The sequence below is a fragment of the Periplaneta americana genome, chromosome 15 (assembly GCF_040183065.1).
Source record: "Periplaneta americana isolate PAMFEO1 chromosome 15, P.americana_PAMFEO1_priV1, whole genome shotgun sequence".
NCBI lineage: Eukaryota > Metazoa > Arthropoda > Insecta > Blattodea > Blattidae > Periplaneta > Periplaneta americana.
In genome coordinates, this window is record NC_091131.1 from 1,193,987 (window position 1) to 1,219,185 (window position 25,199).

A 25,199-nucleotide genomic window follows, 5' to 3' on the forward strand; every position below is an offset into this window, starting at 1 on the left:
AGTATTATGATAATAAATGACTGAAAGAGTTTTAGTTTTCTCCTTTAAATGTGCAGAAATTTCATCTGAACAAATGTAATATTTTAACATTTCTTTGCAGAACGAAACACATTTGTTTGGATCAAATTTCTGCACATTTAAAGGACAAAAGTAAAATTCTTTCAATCATTCATTATCATAATGCACTGCTCTCTTAAATTGATTGAGTATATTGGGAATTGAACAAATGGCTTTCTCGAAACAAGCTGTGAAATATTTCTTATGAAACAATTTTTATCTCTGAAAGGAAGCAAAAACGAGCAAAATTGTATTCAACTTTTTTGTTTGAAATATCTCAAAGAATAACTCCTTGAAATTATTGACATTACTTACGCTGAAGTGAAATAACTCTGCGGATTTTTCAGAACGAGTAGTCCATGTTGTATGAAACGAAGAAGTGTAGTACCATAATGTGCAAAGTCCATAGCTTTCTCTTCCTCCCAATGTTTAACGCTCTCTTATTGGTTACTGTTGCGAGTAGGATCTTGATTTTGTCTATATCGATATAAAATCTAATAAAGGATCATTTATCCCTCTGGGGTATTTCAATAGCGTGAATAAGTTTAATTTAAAAACGACTAATTTCAAGCCACTGACCGATGCGACCAGCTTGCAACATTGTAGCCAGAAAGGAAGATGGGAGGTAGTTCACTAAGGCAGACAGATCTGAGTTCGTTATCTCTTACAACTGTATTACGAGAAGAAAGAGGCGCTATGTTGCCAGACTCAATTTCCTAATTAACTGTGCTTTTAATGTAGGTTTTGTATTCATAAGGGCTTGTAAGGTGATTCTCATCATAATTATGAAAGCTAATAGAGATGTAATCCATTTTGTTTAATAAAAATGATTGATTTAGAAGTTCACAGTACCTGCTGATGATAGCAAATCTATCATTTCAGTGAAATTGAAAATGCAGTATTTTGACAATATAAATGTGCATTACTAACAAAATTCCAATTTTGCAGTTATATAATAATAATAATAATAATAATAATAATAATAATAATAATAATAATAATACTAGAAAACGAAAATGGGGTTCCGTACTGTAGGTTAGGAGGGGTTGCGAACCATACAGAAGTGGCAAATCACTGTTGTCCTGCACTCACCGACGGGGAAGTCGTGGGGTTGGATCCAGGACAGGAAGCGGCTGATGTAGCGGAACGCGAACAGTCCGTCGGACAAGCCGAGGTCCTGGATGCGGAAGCTCTCTCCCACGGGCACTTCCGGGAACTCGAGGACGGGAGAGCCCAGCGCCAGAACCCGCTCCGCCGACATATCCGGGCGCTCTGAGGCTTCCGACCCCTTCAGGAAGCCCCACAGCTGCGCGCCGCTGCTATAGAGTGGGAGAAATGTGTTCAGACCAACAGATCGCACATGTAGGGTAGTTCGCCTCAGCTGACGGTACACATTCTTAAACTCTGCTTTAACCTCTCTTGACATGTTAATTGCATGCAAACATATCCTACGGTGTCCTCCTATTAGGGGAAAGAATTATAATCTGGTCAAAGAGACACATGTTTCATTTATAATGTTCATGCTGTACACACTAAAAGTATACAGAAATGACAGTTTATATCGTAATTTGGATAAGGTTTATTAAATAAATTTCTTCTGGATTGTATAGAGCATAGATGCACAAACAGCTCTCAACGAGCGCGCGCGCTCCTTCGGAGCGGGAGAGCCGTGTTTACCGCTCGCCGAAACGGAGAGGACGATACGTCAGAAAGATATAGACTTGCTATAGGTAGAGGAGAGGGAAACGAGCACTCAGTTATCTAGTGGAGTGCAGTGTGTAGACCTATTCTCAGTAACTGTTTCACGTTGCTTACCTACTGCTACAGTACAGTATGGAGGAATCTACGGGTGCTATGCATAGACATTTCGCTAGTCCGCGCTACGAGCGTGCTAAACTAGCCCCGGCTATCGACTGATTACTTGTACAGGATTCATATCATATCATATCGCTAACACTGGTTTATGAATACGAAAAACGTTAGTTCGCTGATCATCCACCGGAAGCCCGCGCTAAGAATGTCTATGAATATGGCCCTAAAAGACGGAAAAGTGATCATCAGGCAAATTCTTTCAATGTTGCATGGGAAAATGCTTATTTTTTCATAGCTGCTGGAGTAAATACTCAGTGCCTTATCTGCCACAACATTTTGAAAGGTGGAAAGAAACATAACATAATGCGTCGTTACGAGTCCAGACATAAAGATACTTACGATTGTTTTGTGCTGAAGAAAAGGTTCAGGACTTGAAAGCTGCATTATTACAGTCGGTATTTATTTTTTATGAATTTGAAATACATTGTCTTATCAGAGGTACTTTCTTAATTACTTCTATGTCCGAGGTTGCGGGTTCGATTCCGGGCCAGGTTGATTGCATTTAATTGTGCTTAAATGCGACAGGCTCATGTCAGTAGATTTACTGGCATATAAAAGAACTCCTGCGGGACAAAATTCCGGCACACGGGCGACACTGATATAACCTCGGCAGTTGCGAGCGTCGTTAAATAGGCCTAAAACATAACATTTAACATTTAACGATTTACAGCTCCAACTTATTGATCTTCAATGTGACCTAAGGGCTAAAGATCGTTTGAATAATACTACTAGCCTGGTTGAGTTTTACAAGACTGAACATTAGTAGTAATATCCACGACTACACAGGCTGGCTGTGAAAATGATTGCTATGTTTGGCTCAACATTTATATTTGTGAGCAACTGTTTTCTATAATCAACTTTAATAAAGGCAGACATCGAACATCTGTAACTGATGTTTCATTACGATCAGTAGGCTACTGTTCCTTTCAGCTGCCAATAGCATGAAATCTCGTTTTCTTGTACTGGTAAATAAAAATATAACAAAATGATATTGTACATTTAAGTAGCTATAGAATTTATATTATTTCTGTAATACAAATTTCTTTATTAATTAATAATAGTCCAAGATAGTTTTGCAAACACTGAACGGGAATTCATTTCATAAGCACTCGTAATAGTACTTCCTTTTGTGTACATTTTGTACGAGCAGGCCTGGTATAGAGTAACTGAAGTTTCTGTTATTAATATGTGCTTTTATTTCAAATAGAGACCACAAATTACTTTACTTTATTTCATATGCCTTTTTCTCGGATATCTCAGACGGATTTTCGATGCCATCAGGAATGCTAAAAGTATTTCGAGATGCTGCGTGACGTGGTCCTTCGTAAACTCAGTCTGCTCCAACAATTATTGTTATCTGGATTCCTTGTCGGATCATCGGATCTGTGCACCTTCATCGCTGTCGTCGTTTTTGGAAAAGTTAACGCCTCTACTCATTCCATTCCACCCGCTTTCCTCCCACCACGCCAAACAGCAGGCCACGAACCTTGTCAAATAGGGATGTTGCCAAACTTCCGTCAAACAGTGTCATGTCATATTGCTTATTAATAATGTGAGGTTAATTATTACTTATTCATAATTTAATTTAAGTAGGTCTAATGACGCTGATTCACTTCTACGATTATTTGGAGATATTTATAAGATTACAATGGTTATTTGTTGGTTAAATGGAAACTACGTGAAGGGAATCTATTTCGTTTTTAAAGAGAAATGTTTTCGTCATAAATACTTCTCCTTCACCTCATTATCTTACTTTGTAAGGTTTAGAACGTGATCTTGAAGTCCTAATAAAATCGTAGGAATGAAAGGACACACAGTCATGTACCCTCTTTCTTTCTCATCCGGGTTAGGACCCGGCTATAGCGAAGTTACTACATGCTATGCTCTTATATACATATTTACATACTATATAACAGAACATACTGATAATGTGCGGGCGTTCTAATTTATGTTTATGAAAATAATTTACATGTTTACAAAAGACCAAGACTTGTATTATGGATGAAATTACATATACATATCTGAATCTGAGTCACTATTATTGCTGCTGCTGTCTTCACCCAAATTGATAACATATCTAGCTACTTCCTCTTCTATTAATCCGTAACGTTTCTCTCCCACCTTGGAAATTTATTGCTTCTCTCGCAACCTTCAATAATTTCTTCAATGTCGGAACTTCTTTCTTTCTTTCTTTCTTTCTTTCTTTCTTTCTTTCTTTCTTTCTTTCTTTCTTTCTTTCTTTCTCTCTTGTATCTTTCTTCTTAAAATACATAGGTTCATATCATCTACAATAATTAAAGGTTTCCTTGGCTTGTTCTTCCCTGGTGATTCTAGCTTTTCATCTCCTGCACAGACTCCCTCTCTCCTGATTTTCTTTCTTAGGCGCTCTGACCCGCCTATATAAATTACATAAAATGTTGTATTATATCAATATTAGTTAAGTAAGTAATTTTAATACGTAATCAATTGAAATAAAATAATCCTCACCCGTGATCGCAGCTGCTATTTTCGTTGCCTGATTTGTAGGAAACAGATATTGATCTGTTTGTTTCTCTTCATCGCAAAATGCTATCATTTGCTTAATAGCTAATATTTTTTCACCACTCCGTGCTACAGTATTCATATATATATTATTTATATATATTATTTTATTATTTTATATTATTTTATATATTATTTATATATATTATATATTATTTATATATATTAATATTATATTATTTTATATATTATTTATATATATTAATTATATATATTATTTTATATATTATATATATTATTTTATTATACTCTTTCATCGTACAATATTCATGTTGAGTTGACAACACTGGACTGCAAGTGCAAATAAACTGTGCTGCAAGAAGGCTCAAAATTGTGAATAGTGAGGGAGAGAAAGAGAGAGGGATGGGAAAGCAGGGAGAGAAATGAATTACCGAGGCTGAGAAGGAATTAGGTTCAGTTCGCATATCTTACGGGGTACAGATCCGATGGTCCGACTAATAAGGAGCCATCCCGCACGGTTCGCTGCACTTGTTACAAATGTTATCATTGACTTCAATCCATTATATTTTCGAATAGACCACAGATTTCTTATTACTTATTGAAAAATTAGCTTATTAAAAGGTGTAGCCATCTGTTCCGGAATTATTTTCAAAATCGTTTTTAAAAATATGAATGTAACTGTTGAATAATTTCAAGGGAAAAATTGTTCCGGGGCCGGGTATCGATCCCGGGACCTCTGGTTGAACGTACCAGCGCTCTACCACTGAGCTACCCGGGAACTCCACCCGACACCGTCTCAGAAAACCACAATTACAAGTCACACAGAGATTGTGTGCACTCGTTGTGGGTCTCTGGCGTTTCGTCAGCCCACGCGAGTTGTGTGGATATAAAGAGAAAAGTTGAGACGGTGACGGGTGGAGTTCCCGGGTAGCTCAGTGGTAGAGCGCTGGTACGTTCAACCAGAGGTCCCGGGATCGATACCCGGCCCCGGAATAATTTTTCCCTTGAAATTATTCAAATCTGCTTTACAGGGAGCTTCACCTGACAGACTAGATTTGCATAATGTAACTATTGTTAATCATACAGTACTTTCAGGAGTTGTTCAGTCAATTCCAGTTCTAATCTTGGTGCTACATTAGACTATCCGCGCCGTGGCGTCGTGGTCTAATCTAAGCCATCTTGCCTAGGATTCGCGTTACGGAAGGCGCGCTGGTTCGAGTCTCATGGGGAGCCATAGTAGGTTACGAAAGCCAGCTTTATTGGCGGAAGGAACCATCGTGGTAACCACACTGGATGGATGATGCTTCGGCATGTGGATGTGAAGCCGGTCTGGGCCCTTAAAGGGCTCTAGCGCCCCGGATTATCTATACTAATAATAAATCTGTAGCCGAAATTTTTCTGGTAATTTTCGATTTTCCAAAACTAATTGATCCTAACATATATAATTAACCACTCTGAAACCGAAAATCGCTTTTTTGAAATTTTTGTTTGTATGTCTGTCTGGATGTTTGTTACCTTTTCACGCGATAATGGCTGAAGCGATTTATATGAAAATTGGAATATAAATTAAGTTCGTTGTAACTTAGAATTTAGGCTATATGGCATTGAAAATATTTTATTTAAAGGGGGGGTTATAAGGGGGCTTGAATTAAATAAATCGAAATATTTCCCTTATTATTAATTTTCATGAAAAGAATTACACAACAAAAGCTTCTTTAAAAATAATTTCCGATAAGTTTTAATCTATGCAAAATTTTGATAGGACTGATATTTAATGAGATAAATGAGTTTCAAAATTACAACAACAACGCCATCTAAGGCGGTGAAATGTTAAAAAAAAAAAAACAAATGACTTCGTCTATAAGGGGCCTTGGACAATAACAATCGGAAGCTATGAAACATACGGTAGCCTACAGAGAATGTTTCTGTGTTTGAAGTAATATCGGAAGCTAAATTAACCGATTTGTATAATTAATTATTAATTCATCATTGGAAAGTGTAGTTTCTCTAGATGTACATAATGCTATAATGTTATTACAGTAACTTCTGAGTGAATCGAGGACAGGTAAGATTAAAGTAGCTTCTTATGCACAGAAAACTTCATACGCATTCGTTTCCTGTATTTCCTAAAATAATTTTTATGACCAAATGTGTGGTCTCTGGATAAAAATGATCGCATTTTAATTTTTTTAATACAATTTAAATTAAGTAACATAATAAACGATTTATCTTTCTATCAAACACGAATGTTCCCTGGATCAAATGCCCTATTTTAATTATGTAATTACTTTATATTTATTTCTAATAGGTGCAGCGGAGCGCACGGGTACGGCTAGTTTATTATATTACTACTTTAGACTTAACATAACATAGGTCAGCGTCTAAAAGAAAATATAGACCTATTTGTGAGAACTGAGAGCTACAACAAGACTTGCAATTAAATGATAAGCCTGCCCTTGATCTTTAAAATTGTCTTCGTGTATTGCTATTACACCAAGCGATGCCATTCAGAATAAGGAGTTGTATAACGGTTGTGGGGGTAGTACTCATTCATTCGCGGTGCTCTGCCCAGGTTACGTCTTCGGTGAAGTTAGTGAATCTAGGATTAATAAATATGAGCGAGCATAAGCAATCCGGCCTTATAAGGTCTGAAGGTATTGAGAAACAAACGAAAAACAAGATGCAACCTTAAGAAAGAGAAGCGAAAAAATAATACGCAGAAGGGAGTAAAATAAAATTGGGAACGAAGAAAACAAAGCAGTTCACATGTACAGGGACCTGCGGACACTCAGTTACCCGATCGTCACTGACTCACTCGTCACTCGGTTTGCGCATTCCCCGTTATTTTGATCCCGTCCTGCATTCTTCGCCCCGATCACATGTCCGCCTTATCGATAGCCACTGGATGGCAATTCTTGTGCAACATTGTCTGCTGCAGCTCGCATGCGCGGCGTGTGCGGCGGGATGCTGCTGCTCCAGGCTCAGTTAGTGATCTGCTGGCAGGCAGCGGCGAGATGGCGATGCACACGGCGCGTCCAGCACCGCGCCATGCGGCGAGTGTTTGACGGGGTAAGCACCGCGCCATGCGGCTAGTGTTTGACGGGGTAAGCACCGCGCCATGCGGCCAGTGTTTGACGGGGTAAGCACCGCGCCATGCGGCCAGTGTTTGACGGGGTAAGCACCGCGCCATGCGGCGAGTGTTGGACGGGGTAAGCACCGCGCCATGCGGCCAGTGTTTGACGGGGTAAGCACCGCGCCATGCGGCCAGTGTTTGACGGGGTAAGCACCGCGCCATGCGGCCAGTGTTTGACGGGGTAAGCACCGCGCCATGCGGCGAGTGTTTGACGGGGTAAGCACCGCGCCATGCGGCGAGTGTTTGACGGGGTAAGCACCGCGCCATGCGGCTAGTGTTTGACGGGGTAAGCACCGCGCCATGCGGCGAGTGTTTGACGGGGTAAGCACCGCGCCATGCGGCCAGTGTTTGACGGGGTAAGCACCGCGCCATGCGGCGAGTGTTGGACGGGGTAAGCACCGCGCCATGCGGCCAGTGTTTGACGGGGTAAGCACCGCGCCATGCGGCCAGTGTTTGACGGGGTAAGCACCGCGCCATGCGGCCAGTGTTTGACGGGGTAAGCACCGCGCCATGCGGCGAGTGTTTGACGGGGTAAGCACCGCGCCATGCGGCGAGTGTTTGACGGGGTAAGCACCGCGCCATGCGGCGAGTGTTTGACGGGGTAAGCACCGCGCCATGCGGCGAGTGTTTGACGGGGTAAGCACCGCGCCATGCGGCTAGTGTTTTCCGGTGTACTTTGTTGTGTTCGCCGTAGTTCTTGGCCCGCGCTGTGACATTGGTCTGGACCCGATGTATAAACATCCGCGTAAAAACAATCGATACGTCGTCCGTCCGTCCGTCCAAATGGCTGGAGTAGTTTCATTCATGTCAACAAACGTTGGAGAGCGAGACTTTGCCCCCCCCCTTCCCGTTTATATTCTCTCTTGTTCTACAGATATTTTCTGTCCTGAGTTACCAGGACGAACATCCGCTGTTGTGCAGCACAGAGCCGTCTGCAGTACTCAAGCAGTTCATTGTGCCAGATCAGACGCGTGACTGTTGCCACAATGGATCCAGTGCCCACTGTGAACTGTGTTGTCAGCTGCAGGATTTGTGTGTCACAGTTCGTATTGCTTTGTGTTAAGTTTTCGTCTTCGTATACGAATTTTCAGGTGAATTTGGACCGGTTGATTTTACGAGGTTTTCTTCTGAGAGATGCCGAGGTCGTTCTGGAAATCATGAAGTGATGAAAATTTTGCATTCGTGTTGCAATTATTTCTTAGTATTGCCCCACGAAATAGGAAATGCAACCATGAGTGCTGGGTGTCCTTAAGTGCACAGTGGTGATGACGTTGGTGATGATGATAATAATAATAATAATTTCCAACGTTACATTTTATTTAAATCGTCTTGAATGACTCTTTTGTAATGTTGGCCACTCTATAAAACTTTCTGACGTTAACAAATCTCCTTCCTAAGCTGCAAGTCTTTTCTCTCTTTCTCTATGGTATGTAATTCTGTATATCTTTCTTAAAGTCCTCTATTTCGTTGACATTATTAATTTTGTTAACTGCTGTATAGGCTACAGTTTTTTTTTAAGATGTATCAAATGTGTCCTTAATTTGCTATCGTTCTGGTTCTAACACAAGTAGCTGGACAGATGGATCCCTGCTGAATGGCATGGCGGGACTTGTCCTTGCTAGAGAACTGCAGGTACTGAAGTTTGGAATCAACATTTCTTAATTACTCACTACCCCACATGCAGTTCAAGCCCGGGTCGGATGTGACCCTTTCTTAGCTCGCCCAACAGAGACAGGGGTTCGACCTTGTGGGTTGGTCCCCTCCTACAGATTGTTTCTCTCGCGATCCTTCCACCTACCTGCTCTGCGTAGTCTCTACCTGCCGTTCCACTTTTCTGAAGTACTGCGTTCACGTCCGGAATTAAAACTATCGGTACTGAATTTGATATATTTTCCTCCGAGATATTAATTTAGGTTATACATTAAAATTGATGTTCTGAGGAGTAACATCTCAGCACTTCATCGAGCAGCCTATGTTCAAATTATAAATAAATCTGTTAAACAGAGTGCTTAAAACATATTCAGTCATGTTTAATACGTTTCTTTGTACTGATACTTCAGTAAGACGTGCGAATGTATAGGGACGGGCTCACTGAAACTTGGTTGGAGTAACTTTCATTCATTGGAAGGGGTTTACACTTGTTTCCTATTGCTTATTATCTGGAAACGTAAGAAGTGAAGTTATTCTTGTTGTGAATTATTGGTATGATTTTCTTTGCCTTTAATTAATTATCGTGGATCGGTCTTATGCAGTGTGACGGATGTAGCAAAGAATTTTCCAGAGGATTTGGAACTTCAAATAGTTTGAGGCGTGAATCTGTAATCTGTCGTCAGTTTAGAACAGGCCTGCACAAGGTTTGCGCTCTCCGAGCCGGCTCACAGCTCATGAGCGGAATGCAGATATTAGCTGCGCTCTGTATAAGGGTGGACTGGAAGAAGGGGCAATCTCGTACAAAATATACACAAAAGGAAGTACTATTACGAGTGTTTATGAATGAATTCCCGTTCAGTGTTTGTAAAACTATCTTGGACTATTATTAATTAATAAAGAAATATTTATTTTACAGAAATAATAGAAATTCTATAGCTACTCAAATGTACAATAGGCCTATCATTTTGTTATATTTTTATTTATCAGTACATCAAAACGAGGTTTTATGCTGTTGGTAACTGAAAGGAACAGTAGCCTACTGATCGTAATGAAACATCAGTTACAGATGTTCGATGTCTGCCTTTATTAAAGTTGATTGTAGAAAACAGTTGCTCACAAATATAAATGTTGAGCCAAACATAGCAATCATTTTCACAGCCAGCCTGTGTAGTCGTGGATATTATTGCTAATGTTTAGTCTTGTAAAACTCAACCAGTATTATTCAAACGATCTTTAGCTCTTAGGTCACATTGAAGATCAACAAGTTCGAGCTGTAAATCGTTAAATGTTAAATGTTATGTTCCGTCTTTTAGATTCCTCCATACTGTACTGTAGCAGTAGGTAAGCAACGTGAAACAGTTACTGAGAATAGGCCTACACACTGCACTCCACTAGATAGCTGAGTGGTCGTTTCCCTCTCTTCTACCTATAGCAAGTCTATGTCTTTCTGACGTATCTTCCTCTCCGTTTCGGCGAGCGGTAAACACGGCTCTCCCGCTCCGAAGGAGCGCACGCGCTCGTTGAGCGCTGTTTGTGCTGGTATGGTTTAGAAATTTGTTGGAAAACTTAAAGAGTGTCTTCCGTGAGAGTTAAAAACGTTCTAGTAGATCAGAATCCTAAACATCATATGGAGTTCGCTGTAGTTTTTAAAGGTGTTTAGAAAATTACGGAAAATTTGGAATATCAAAGACGTGTGCGAGCCGTCTTCAGATGAGCGAAATGCTCGAACTGTGTCCTTTAATTTCATCGAGGCCGACAAGGCTTAGACTTAAACGAACGCGAGTGGCCAAATAAATGTTGTGGACGGACGAGGAGCATTGCTAGTTGGACGGGAATGTCAGTGCATACTGTAATTTGGTCGACAAGGACTACATGATGCAGATGTTTCTGTTTGGTGTCGTTTCATGTCACACTTCTTTGAATGAATTAAGGAAGGGAAAGGATTAAGGACAGCTTTGCTTTAAATTGTTGCAAGGTTATTATCGTATGAAAGATGGCTCCTCACATCATGGGTTTGGCGTGCAGGATCAAAGTCTGGCTATCTGAAAGGAATATATTTTTTTTCTCCACCCCCCATATACTGGAGAATGAAGCGATCCGTTCTCAGTAAATTCAAACCGTTTCGCAGGATGTGCAGAGCCCGGAGGGAAGAGTAAATGAATTTCGTCTTGAACAGTAAAATAGAAAACATGTAACTTCCGCTTAATGAAACTCGGATAAGCCTACATAAAACTGGTACCAATAGAAAGAGAAACTCGAAAAGTTTTAGTGCCTTACCTCAAAGATGTTCTATGTGAGTTCCCATAGCAATACGGATACATGAAGCCTTTAGTCGAGTCGACTTGGTTGGCGCTGGCCTTCTATGCCCAAGGTTGCGGGTTCGATCCCGGGCCAGGTCGATGGCATTTAAGTATGCTTAAATGCGACAGGCTCATGTCAGTAGATTTACTGGCATGTAAAAGAACTCCTGCGGGACAAAATTCCGACGACGCTGATATAACCTCTGCAGTTGCGAGTGTCGTTAAATAAAACATCTATCTACCTTTAGTCGAGGTCCTCCAGCATGTCACGATACGCACGTGGTCTGTGGTGACACTATCTGTAACAACCTGAACACGAAAAAGTCAAGGAGTGTCAGGTTTGGAGAACGTGGAGGCCAACTAAAAAGTTCACGGTCGTTGCGACCAGTACCCCAATCCACCTGTTTGGTAGTCGGTTGTTCTGCTCTTCGACTTCACTATTTGCAGATTGGTAGATTTTCGCGCACTACGTGAGAAACTTTCTCTCGCTTGCTGGCGGACATCCTGTTGTTTCCTCTTACAAATGCATTCTCTTGCCTAAAATTGGAGTACCCTGCGAATTGTAGGCCCACTGGGTGGTTTTGCACCAAACCCAGTTTGGAAATGTCATTGGACATTAATAATTGACTGGTTAACATGAAACTCAAGGATACAAAACACTTTTCTGTCCGCCATCGCAGCCATTTCGTCTCAACAATGAAGATATTAGTACGCAGCGGTCTTACCACATGTGAGGCACAAAAACAAACACTTCTGAACTTCTTTCTATCGGTATGCATTGTAAGTGTCTGAGTTTTATTAAACGTAAGTTACCGTACGTGTTTTCGAAACCATAAAGGTATTTTGTGGGAACCATGAACTCTCTATAATTAAGTTCCATTCTTTTGTGAAATTATGTTTCCACGTGAATCATCTTAGCGAAGTACGGTATCAGCGATTTCGAAACTCCATGGGTGCTATTCATAGACATTTCGCTACCCAGCGCTACGAGCGTACTAAACTAGCCCCGGCTGTCGACTGGTTACTTGTACGGGATTCATATCATATCATATCGCTGACACTGGTTTATGAATACGAAAAACGTTAGTTCGCTGATCATCTTCCGGAAGCTCGCGCTAAGAATGTCTATGAATACGGCCCATGTCTGTCTCTCTATTAGAATTTGAACTCAGGATTTGCACAGCTGCTCCTCATAGTTCTTAAACGCACATTTTGAATCATGGTTATGATTTATGTTGGGAGTGACTGCTTTGTATGAGTGGCTATTGTTGATGTTACAGGTGAGTACTGGCTATGGAATGGTATAGCAATTTCGTTTTATGTTATGATTGACTGCTTTCTGTGTAAACGGTAGAGTGGTTACTGTTTTGTTAGAAGTTACTGCTTTTTATACGATTAGCAAAGTGGTTATGGTTTATGTTAGAAGTGACTACTTTCTATAGGATGATATAATGGCTATGGTTTATGTTAGAAGTAATTACTTTCTATAGGATGATATAACGGCTATGGTTTACGTTACAAGTGGCTACTTTCTATAGGATGATATAATGGTTATGGTTTATGTTAGAAGTGACTACTTTCTATAGGATGATATAATGGCTATGGTTTATGTTAGAAGTGACTACTTTCTATAGGATGATATAATGGCTATGGTTTATGTTAGAAGTGACTACTTTCTATAGGATGATATAATGGCTATGGTTTATGTTAGAAGTGACTACTTTCTATAGGATGATATAATGGCTATGGTTTATGTTAGAAGTGACTACTTTCTATAGGATGATATAATGGCTATGGTTTATGTTAGAAGTGACTACTTTCTATAGGATGATATAATGGTTATGGTTTATGTTAGAAGTGACTACTTTCTATAGGATGATATAATGGTTATGGTTTATGTTAGAAGTGACTACTTTCTATAGGATGATATAATGGTTATGGTTTATGTTAGAAGTGACTACTTTCTATAGGATGATATAATGGCTATGGTTTATGTTAGAAGTGACTACTTTCTATAGGATGATATAATGGTTATGGTTTATGTTAGAAGTGACTACTTTCTATAGGATGATATAATGGCTATGGTTTATGTTAGAAGTGACTACTTTCTATAGGATGATATAATGGCTATGGTTTACGTTACAAGTGAATACTTTCTATAGGATGATATAATGGCTATGGTTTATGTTAGAAGTGACTACTTTCTATAGGATGATATAATGGCTATGGTTTATGTTAGAAGTGACTACTTTTTATAGGATGATGTAATGGTTCGTGGTAAAAAAAGTGTCCACAAGAGTCACCTTTCAACAAACGACCAACATTCAAAACACAGAGTAGGTGTGCGATTGGCAGAGAAGGCAGACTGACGAGCAGCCAGGGTTGCCACGTCAGTGAAGTTAGAATATCGTACCAATTTGGAATTGAATTTGAATTTAGGGTGGGGGCGACCTTATTAGATGTATTGCGCTAGCCCTCACACTAGGCGCATTTACAAGCACACCACGGTGTGCTGATCCCATTCGTCCCAGGTCAGCCTCCTTTGTGATGCTGTGGAATGATGTGGATGGAGAACCTCGAGGTAAACCCCAACTGTAGCCTTTCCGCCACAAATGTCAGTTTGAACTAACTTAAAAATATGTATATATATTTTTTTTACTTGTTTTTGTGAAAAATCCCCCCCCCCCAGTTAGAAACCACAGATTTGGGTTCTAAAAGTGTGCCGTGGGATTTTAAATTACAAATTTAGTGTGCCACGTGTTGAAAAAAGCTGCAATAGTCTATTGAATATCTAACTAATGCTGTGTTTTATAATTTTTAGTTTCAGTCTGGTTATTGTTTATTTTGTTTTAAATTTCCATCTCGTTTCCCAAACACCCGTAAGCTTGCAGCAGAAGTAAAATTGTTTGGCACCACTTCTACTGTCACAAACTAACCTCGAGAAGATCACGTTCGCGCTTATTATGAGGTTAGTTTTCAGCAAGAATTTTTCCTGGAAAAGTTACAAGAAATTGCAAGCTTGAAAATTCACGAATCAGGACAAAAAATTTAGGTGTTTTTATACCTGGATGTATATATGCGTATAGAAGAACTAAAGATATCGGAATTAGCTTAGTTTTATGTTTAAATTCGTCAAAATACGTATAGCAATTTTTACAGGATGTCAGAATATACTACGCATTTATTTATGAATGATTAATGTGATTGACAATACCTCTACAGAAATTATTTAATATTTCTGACTGTATTTTAATGTGAAATAATTTTTACTAAGCATTATTTCTAAGTATACCTACAAAGAAATAATATTTGTTATGATGGTTGAAACATTTTTCTATATAAATAATCGCAGTAGGGCTGTTAGGGAGTCTTGGTCAGTATGAAGTTCTGTACAACGTACACGCACGCCGCGAAGTTCAATCTGATAGACAGGCGTTCGAATCTTGACATAGCTGCCCTGCACTGAATAAGAAAATGAGGCAATTAGTATCATGGCGCAGACAAACTTTTATCGATTTTTGATTGGAAGGTCTCAAGATTAAAGGTTGGTTAGATAAATCCAGTAATCCTATGATGATAATGCTGACGCTGCAGCGATGGTGACTAATATTTGCGGGCGAGAGCTATTTTCTGCCCGCTGCGCGCGCGCGGAGCTCTTTTACCTGTAAACATTGCTGAAGGATGTACAGATCTTAGAACACAGCGCATCATGAGGGAACAAAAGCGCTCATACAATAAAGTTTCAAGGAAGAGTGGAAGATACAATATTTATGCTGCGAACATGGTGATGAAGTCCAGTGTTTGTGTAAAAAAAATATCATTTGCAAAAAAGCAACATAAAACGGCATTATGAGACGCAACGTTAAAAAAATATATAGGCATTATTCAGGAGAGGAGAGAAATAAATTGATTTCGGAATTGACATCGAATATAAATTAATTTACATTTGGGTCAGTAGATTGTATCTAGATTCCTTTTATTTCTTTATTTTAAATGTATTGTTGATATTTTATTTGTTGCTTGTTTCTGGATATTTACTTTTATTAGAGTACGTGTTTCTTTAATTTAGAAATAATATTTTATCTTTGATTGCACTTTAACTTATACTATTACTAAGCTCAAAAAGCCAATTCACTTTTATTCCAACAACTATTTTCAAGATTTTGAGCAAATATGAACTAAACATTTTGAAAACTTTGATGCAAGGAGCTTTTTTAGTAACATCAATATAAAATATACTTAAAAATATAATTTCAAAACTATTATACCTAATTGCACCAAATTTTGTACAGATATTATTATAGCTCTGTTTATATAGTTTAAATTTCACAAATTTTTGGCTGAAAAGTGTGGAAGTTTGAAAAAAAAAATTACGATGGCTCTCAATATCTTAATTTAATCAATTTGTTTTTTTGTGTTACGTGCATCTCATAAATCACTCTAAGAAAACTCATTACATAATCACGACTGGAGAGTAAGGACTACATTTTCACAATCACACAATCAATATACTCTATTTCAATCAATATTGTCGTTATTATTTTTTCAAAAAATACTCAAAAGTACTTAGAGATCACACACGTCGAGCAGGTAGACCCTATTAGTTTCTCCTAACCAATGAAGTGAAGTATTTACATAATAAATAATTGCTTTTAACAATAAAATGGTTTACATACAATTAACTTCTCCTATTTCTCTTTTTGTTCCTAAAAACCCTTCCCATTGCGATTTGTTTATATATGTACATGTATATTAAATAACTGAGTAATTAGCCCTATTACATAGCCAGAAATTTAGTAACGCAAGTTATTGTAATAATTGCTGCCTTTATTCGCTGCATGTGCATGTACATCCCTGATGTCTACGTTACAGTGGATGCGCTATGCGCCCGTGATCAAGGTCGAGCTCTTCTACCGTGATTGGGAGCTAATATCGTCTCATCCCTGCGCTACAGAAACGTGCTGCAAGCATCGAAATGTAGCAAACCAGCCTCACACCAAAAAAAATGCATTGCAAGTAAAAATATTTCTAAATTGACAGTGTGTGCGGTGCGGAGGTTATAATTGTACGAGTCGAGTCGCGGCACACTGCTCTACAGTTGGGCCATTTCAAAAGTGAGCATTTTTTAAGGTCTACGGAGGAATTTTCTTTACTGAGAACATGCGTGCACAGTTCAGCCTCCGCGATTTGCTTCTCTGTGGTTCTTTAATTTGTTCCTTTTTCATGCAATTTTTCTTAGATGCTCTTCACTAGTCTGTGACTTCCCACTCGCTGACAGGGGCTCCAGCTGACAGGATGCTGGTTGCTTTATTTATCCAAACAGGAGTCGTTGATAGATCATGCACTCTGCGTGAACGCATCGGCTTTGTATTCGTACTTTTTTACGACGCTGTATCAACATCTCAGGTTAATATATGTAATTCATCTGTAGGTAAATTGTAATTGGAACTGTTCTCATGTAACAGGCCCACCTCCAGTCACTGATAGACGAAGAGAAGCTGAAATAGGCCTACATTCGGATATTTTGATTCTTGTGTCAAAGAGATGTTTGCTGTCTACCATTTCTCATCAATTATTGGTCAGAATTTGTTCATACTCAGTAGCCCTATCTATGAGACAATTTATTCATTCAGAGCATTGCACGTGAAATGGATTTTTGTTGATAAACGATTGCGTCACTTGAAGAGGATCGTCGTCATTTTAACGAAACTCTAAGATTAATTATTAAAATAACGTAAATCTAAACAGCGACGAGTGACCTAAGACCTCTGGACACTTGCTACAATATTGTTGCAAGCTTTAACCCTTCTAGCCACAGTCCGTGATGCCAATTTTGTGCGCTAATGAAAATGTTATTAGCTGGCTGTGACGTTATCTGGGCGGTATTGATTGACTCGTAGGCCGCCTGCAACTGTTGCGACGGCCTCAGCCACGTCACTATAATGACGTCACTTTTCTGGAATCTCGTTTAGCACAATAATTTATTCAGCGCTCCAAGTTTGCTGCTGCGCCTGTTTTTAATTTTTGCAGTCGCCACGGTAACAGCTCTTATGGGGCAGATAAGAAAGTAATCCATCATGTTAATATTGTCAAAACAAATGCTTATATAAATTTTGGCCGCTCGAACGCAATTATGAGGACCGTCCAGAAAGTAAGTTTCCATGAGGCCGTTTACAGAAAGAAAACACGATTTCATGGAAAGATTTATTGGAACAGACAGCAATTGTTTGAGTTATTTTTCAGCACATTCCCCACCGGAACTGAGACATTTGTCATACCGTGGAATCAACTTTTGATCCCTGTGTCGTAGAAGTCTGCCGCCTGGGATCGGAACCAGTGTGTGACAGCCGTCTGCACCTCTCTCTTGATCCCACGGTATGACAAATGTTTCAGTTCCGGTGAGGAATATGTTGAAAAATAGCTCAACAATTGTATATGTTCCAATAAATCTTTCCGTGAAATTGTTTTCTTTCTGTAAACGACCCCAGGGACGCTTACTTTCGGGACGGCTCTTGTAATCGCGCTTGAGCGGCCAAACTTTGTATAAGCACTTGTTTTGACTATATTAACATGGTGGAAGAAAACTAACTTTTTTATCTGCCCCATGAGAATGTTTGCTTGTCAGAGTACAGTTATCAGACGTCCGGATTTCACCGAAAATGTTCTGGCATTTAGGTGTCTTTCCTGCTTCCGGCCAGGGATTGTAGCAAATCAGAAGTTTTCCCTCTTCCCTGCCTCATCAGTGGAGACCGTCTATGTCTGGAGGCCATTAGGGAATTAAGTTTGTAAAATTTAATTTAAGGCATATACCTAGCTTGTTATTATGTCCTGCTTTGTCGTGGAAAATGCTGCTCTTTTAGATAAATTTCCTGCTTTTCACTTTTTCAATCTGGTAGGCTATCCGATTTCACTTCATCCTTCCTACTGTATTTATAATTGGTTCGCGAACATGTTTAATGAAGGTGTACGGCCAGACGAGTTGTAAATGTCACTGATTTTCGGCGACAAATGAAGCTGGAATTAGACACTAGGTTCGTTCCAACAAGCGGTTCATGGATCAGTTCATGTACCATCTTATGCGCATGCGCAAGTTGAGCATTTACTATGGGATTGAAACTGGACTGGACCACAGTCTAGTATATACAGTCACGAAGCTTGGGATGATTTTTTTAATTTCTCGCGATAGTTGCTAGCCGTTTGGAGCTCTGTGAGTACTAGGAACAATAGACTGTGCCACTGCCATCGTGATCTAATACAGGCCGTAAGGCAGAATTCCGGAATTTGTCTGGTGTGTCTGAGGAAGATCACGAAGAACTTCAGCCAGGAGTGCTGGTGTCGGGAGAGCGAACCGGTTTCAAGGCACTCTGTCTGCGGAGTACGCGAATTCGTAAATCAGATTTACAACATCAGCCAGAAATGCGAATATGAACATTAATCTGGTTTCGTGATTCCTGAAAATCCTTGTTCCCAAGCTGCTGACAGGAATGGTTTAGAATATGAAATGTCCTGTTTGCTTGTGTAGTAATGATACAGCACAGTGCAATCTGAGAGCGTTTCGGTCGCGTAAACATGAAACAGTTCCAACTACATCTGACCCCTCTCTTGCAAGAGCCACGAACTGTCACCGACATAGATATGTTTTTGAAGCATCCGAGCTTGCAGAGCGGTCTGCATACCGTGCAGGAGGCAACAAAAACAGTGAGAACTAACAGCACGGAACTACACTGCGTTTGTGTGACCTACAACTTAGGCTACCTGCAATACACATACATAGGGCTATTCCATCTCAAATCGACCGAAATATAGAGAAAATTGACCTTGCAATTTTTAAATACAATGAAACTTTTTCTGTCCGTAGACAACTATGATACATTGCTTTGTGCAAAGTTTGAGGCATCAGAACTTCATAGTGTTTAAATTAAAAATATTTTAATTTATCGTATTTTCATAAAATTAGTAACTTTAAACTGTTGTGGCTCCGAAACCCTTTCACCCAATGATCAAAATCATGGTTTATTTTGATGCTGAAAAGTTAAAGTTTATATTGGCGTGTAAACAGTTTTCTTACTTTTTATGGAAATGGAGAAATTTAGATTTTTCTTAATTAAGACACCTTTGCCTACGAAAAATATTTTTAAAATATATGGTTAGATTCCGCATTGAAAGTACAAATAAACACATATTTTTTACTGGTGCACCGTTGATAAGAAAGTATTGAAAATATCAAATAAAATAAATAGTACGCGCGTGAAGTAACCAGCTGACTGTGAGGCGGGAGCTAGCCTAGACAACCAAGGCCAGGAGACAAACACGTGATGTTTCGTCTAGTAGCGCATAGCTGGGCTAGCTTTATCACAGGTTTTCATAAACATAGGAGTAAAATGACGCCCAACGCTCGCTTATCTTCATCTCTCGGCCAGTCCGTGCTGTGTTGCGCCGTTCAAGTCTAGGCGTGTGAAAATAATTTATTTAATACCCCCGAAAATTATTGCCGTGACACTAAGCAAACAATGCCGAATCCCTCTTAATAATTCAAGGTTTTTTTCTCAATATTTTTTTACATTTTTTACAAATGGGCAAAAAGCCTAAAAGTAAGTAAAATCAGATTATCTGTCTCTCTGTATATAATAAAAATAAGGATTACTACTTATCATAACCTACCAAATGTCAGCTTCAAAATGAGCTCTCGTTCAATGTTCTGCAGTAAATGGTTCCAGAGTTGTGAGCGCTGAAAGAAACTTGTTTTTCTAAAATACGCTAAATTTATCGCTCAGTAGTACGAAAACCGTTTGACTTTCGATAGTATATTTTTGCAAATGCACTCTCCTCAGCACCTTGTATAAATAGGGAAAAAATTAGGGTGTAAAAAATGCGAGGTTTGTTACTGATCGATTTCATATGGAATAGCCCATACATACATACATACATACATACAATTAAATTGTACTTCCCACTGTGTCTAAAGACAAACTTTGATTTACTACAAACTCAATCTCCCTCAACACGGAACTAGGCCGGCCTGAAGCCATACTGGACCCGAGTGGGTGTTCAGACCAGGCAGCGTGCAGTGGCGGATCTATGTGAGTTGCAAAATAGCGTCTCCAACGCAGTGGCGTAACTAGAGGCTTGAAGACCCTGCAGATTTAAATAATTAGACCTGCATTGATCAAACATTGTTTACACTATTGACCCTATGCACAGTGTTGTGTGTTGTCGCGACTCTGTGACATTTTATTTCAGTTCATCTGTGATGGACTTAGCAACAAAGCTTCCCTGACTTCCACTGTCATGCATACAGCGGGTGAGTTTACTTAAATCTGTGGGTCCGGTGATCCATACTCGAGCGGATTGCAAGTTGACGTCAATCTTGCCAACAAAAGCATTGCAGAGTATTTTCATTGCAAATAGACCTATGATGCCTGTTCTTGCTTTTTGAACAGGAAGTCCTTCTCCTTTTGTTGCAGTGCTTAGCGATAAAAAAAACAACGGTTGGCCGTCTTTAGTCTTCAACAACTGTCATCGTCATGCTCAATGAGTGCGGGATTCGCAAAAGACACAAAATGATTTTAGTTTCTCTTTTGGTTCTTCGAGCTGTTATCTTTGCAGGTGGCGTAGGTATGGTTTCACAACGAATCTTCTATGCAGTAATAGCTCCGTCCACTTCTCCTAGAAAATCTAATAAAAGTTTTAAGACGTCTCCTTTAGGAACGACCATTTATTTTAACATGTATAATCCACAAATGGAGAGAATGTGCGTAATATCTTGGGAGTCAAATTCTGCCATATGTAACCAGCTACAGCCTGCTGGTATGCTTGCTCACTTCCTTTCAGTAGTCGAGATGCGCTTCTATAATACGGTTGCGGTCACCGTAGGGATTCTGAAGAATTTTCTTCGTTTCTTCCTAGGTGCCAGTAGCAACGGATATTCCGTCGACTAGCAACTTTGGTTCGCCTTCTAGGTAGCCCTTCAAGAAGACCTGCTTATTTACTCAAACTGTTCCCAAAACAGGATCATGTTTCGACATCACCGGCGAAAGGCTCTGATGTAATAGGAGGGGGCTTCACAGGCTGCGTAAAGACTGGAGTTGTTGGTGGAGGTTGACTTATGACTTATGCTGATTTGCAGCAACTTTCACGTCCAGGACTCTTGTAGCCTTCTGTTCAGATTTGTCGATGTCGCATACTTTTACTTTTCGCATACTTCCACTTCGGGTAGAAGATCGTCGCTGCCAAGTAGTTTTCCAAAGAGTGAGCATCTGTCGTTTTCGTACAATGTGTCATTGCAGACGGAGCTGGACATCTGTGCCGGGCACCGAACTGGAACTGCGATCTTGGAGCTGTATCGATCGGATAGAATCAAACCCATTACACAAGAGAGAATTGGTTTGGTGATTAGTTTTATTCTGGGCAAGAAGCTGAATCAATTTCAGACCGAGTTGTAAAGTTTGAACGATGAAGAAGTCTTATTCAATCAAATTTTCAAACCTAATCATACATCAGCCTGAAGTATACAGATTCTGCTCTACGGCAGCGAAAGAAAGATTAAATATCGCAGAGTTGCTTTAAAGAAACAGCTGAATCAATTTTTTACACCAGGAATGAGATGAAGGAAGTTTACATACAGTAATCAGAATTTTATCTATTTTAGAAACAATCAGAAATGACAAGAAATAAAACAGCATACAAGTACTCTATACTAAGAAGGGATGAGAACTCTGAACTAATCATTCACTCTGGGGTAGTTAAGATCATTCTGCTTTCTCTTCCACAACTACAACAGTGAAAAGACCAAACTATAAATTAAGTAAAACCACACGAAAATAATACAGACGAAATTCACACAAATATTAAATGAGTGATTATAGCAAGCCAATAGAGTGCTGGCGACAGTACAGCTTGACACATGTTGCGTAATAAGAGACAGCAGATAGCCTACGTGGCACAAAGACAGAAACTATCCACTGCGTCAGCAACCTTGTGCAGCCTGGTGTGTTATGTTTAGAGAGCGGAAATTTAGGTCCTAAAATATGGCATTTTGGCGCTTAAAATAGACTCCTTTATTTAGGCTCTATAAAATAAAAAATAGACTTTCTTTTGTTAAAGAATGTCACAACATAAGATTCAACATTTATATAATGCAAAATTCTAGGATTAAAAGAAAATTCCACACATTTCATATTTTACAAGGGTACACATGCATACACAAAATGAAGACATTCTGTCTTTAAGTTAGTGTTTTTCATCCACCAATCACATTTCCATAGTTTGCTTCACAGTAGATCAGCACCTATTGTGGCTATCGTGTCGCTCACTGCTGTACTTAGGAAGGGGTTGTTATCTGTCTGGAATGTAAGAGAATGCTTATTCGAGTGCAACCCAGCGAGTTTGTGTTAAATTGCTGACGGAGGAAGATATAATAATAATAATAATAATAATAATAATAATAATAATAATAATAATTTGTCCGGCAGGAGTTCTTTTACATGCCAGTAAATCTACTGACATGAGCCTGTAGCAATGAAGCACACTTAAATGCCATTGAAATGGACTGGGATCGAACCCACAACCTCGAACACAAAAGGCCAACGCTATACCGACTACGCTATCCAGGCCGACTGAAAGTTGGAATTTTAGGATTGAAAGATTATAAGAATGAGAAAGGGTTGCCCGGAGGTATTTTTCTATTGTGTCGTTGTTCACTGCTAGGAAGGAGTTGCTGTTATCCGTCTTGGAATGTAAACGGTAACTTACAGGATGTTAAGAAAAACAGTAAACAGTTACGAAAAATGATGCAAAAATAAAAAAAAAACTTACAAATAGGCACTAACGTCGAAATAGGCATTTTAGACTCTATATAACCCCTTTATTTATACCTATATATCCATAAAAAATGTAAATATTAAATCTCAAGCCTGTATGCATCAAGGAAAAAAAATAGGTTTTTGCTTAGATTCCGCTCTCTAGTTATGTTTAAATACTCTTACTGAAATCATTTACTTAAAAAATTAGTAGATCTCTGGGTCACGAACAAGCCAAATAGAGTGATGTGTGCATAATGACGTGTTCCCTTCAAGATGTCCGTAATGTGAGTGAACTTTTTCATTTATGCTGTTAGGTTGGCAGTACATATTCCCCTTTTGTACCGCCAGAATTCTCCTGAATTAGTTTATGTGGAATACGTAAAATCAATACAGTACATAAATTGAAGTGGCCATGGTGCGGTAAACAACAATGCTACGAATACGGTATTATTTATCCCTAAAATGGTGGAGTGGAACAAAAAATGGGTTTAATTTAAATTAAAAATACAATACAATAATAATAATAATTTCCATGTTTTCAAAATTGTGAATCTCCCCCAAATTGAAAGCATCATGTCTGATTTTTTTTTACAATATCTTTGCTATGTTCTCACTTTTTTAGTCCTACCTTGTACGAGAAAAAATATATAAAATTTTATTTTTGTTAAAAAACTATTTCCTTTTTGAAAAAATGCGAACGTAACTTTGTTAAGTATACTTTAAAGAACATGCAGTAAAAATTTCCGCTTCCTAGCGTAAAATTTGTGGACTCCTTAGCAACATGAATGCAGAGAAGTGGGCGAAAAAGTACTGGAAAATGAGTTCAAAAGTTTGCGTGCATTTTAAACTCCATGACTGCAGTGTTTTTAAGATGGCGTAATTAAGGACACAACCGTCGTAGGGTTCTAGAACTTCGTCAAAGCGTAAAGTAGCGTCGTAGCTTCACTTAAAAAGAAATGCGATTCTTTATCAAGAATTACCAAATTTTCACCCGTCTCCTTCCTTGTGGTGCTAAAAACGAAAAGGAAAATTAAAATCTTGACACTTCGTTTCAGAAGACCACCACAAATATATAGAATGTTGTTATTGAAAAACAAGCGAAATTGCGTTCCGTAGTGGATAATGGAGACGTCTTAATAAATATGGATTTAAATGAGTAAACGGCAGATGCGACAGCTGTAGAAAAAAAAATTATCCGTCGAACTTGACAACTATCACTCAAACTAAACAACATAAGAATCGAATTGAGGACTTTTCTCGTGAACTATTGCCTCATTGTCCAAAGATTACCCTTCCTTTTAAACACATGTTACGCGTGAATTAAGTCAATTAATTACATTCTCATATTCGTATATGTCCATTAATATTTTTGAAACATGAGGTTTCTTGCCTCCGTGTCAAATGATGTTATTTCTGTGTACCACTTTTGGTTATTATTTAACATTCTTGTCGAAGATTCCTGTTTCTTACGCCACTCTTTCTGAGAGTTTGTTATGAATGTTCGGGAACACATTTCGACACAATTCATACCTGTTTGTTTTTCGCCTCTGGCTTCATTAAGTCGCACATATTAGCAATAATTTATTGGTTCTGGCCATGCAATATTTTTAATTTTACTTACTTTACTTTTGTGGGCTTCTCCACTCTTCAGCGGTTGCCCTGGATTCCCTTCCGCCATCCTCGATCCCGCCAATCCTCCTCCTGCATATGTCGGTCCTTCATCATTTGCATGACACCGGCTTTCCATGTTTTTCTTGGTCTCGCACGCTTCCTCCTTCCCCGAGGTGACAATTCCACAATAATCTTTGGCCATCTTTCTTCTTTCATTCCTTTTACGTGGCCATACCATTGAAGGGTTCGCTTCTCGATTCTTTCAATTAATCC

The 25,199-nt window shown here is 39.1% G+C and overlaps 2 protein-coding genes across 6 annotated transcripts in view; one reads left to right on the plus strand and one right to left on the minus strand.

Annotated features, from left to right (window-relative positions):
• Positions 1 to 1,483, minus strand: part of prom (prominin) — a 51,213-nt gene extending 49,730 nt beyond the window's left edge. The window contains exon 1 of the mRNA XM_069848672.1: positions 1,150 to 1,483. Coding sequence (XP_069704773.1) covers positions 1,150 to 1,483 — 334 coding nt within the window. The remainder of the gene's footprint in view (positions 1 to 1,149) is intronic.
• Positions 1,484 to 7,334: 5,851 nt separating this feature from the next.
• LOC138715795 (trace amine-associated receptor 1) overlaps positions 7,335 to 25,199 on the plus strand; it is a 42,285-nt gene continuing 24,420 nt past the window's right edge. Inside the window, exon 1 of one of the 5 annotated variants that reach the window (XM_069848873.1) lies at positions 7,335 to 7,500. In XM_069848873.1, coding sequence (XP_069704974.1) covers positions 7,375 to 7,500 — 126 coding nt within the window. In that variant the 5' untranslated portion in view covers positions 7,335 to 7,374. Of the gene's footprint in view, positions 7,536 to 7,995; positions 8,061 to 8,092; positions 8,201 to 8,418; positions 8,607 to 25,199 lie in introns of those variants that run through there. The other 4 variants (XM_069848875.1, XM_069848876.1, XM_069848874.1 and 1 more) reach the window with 4 other exon arrangements.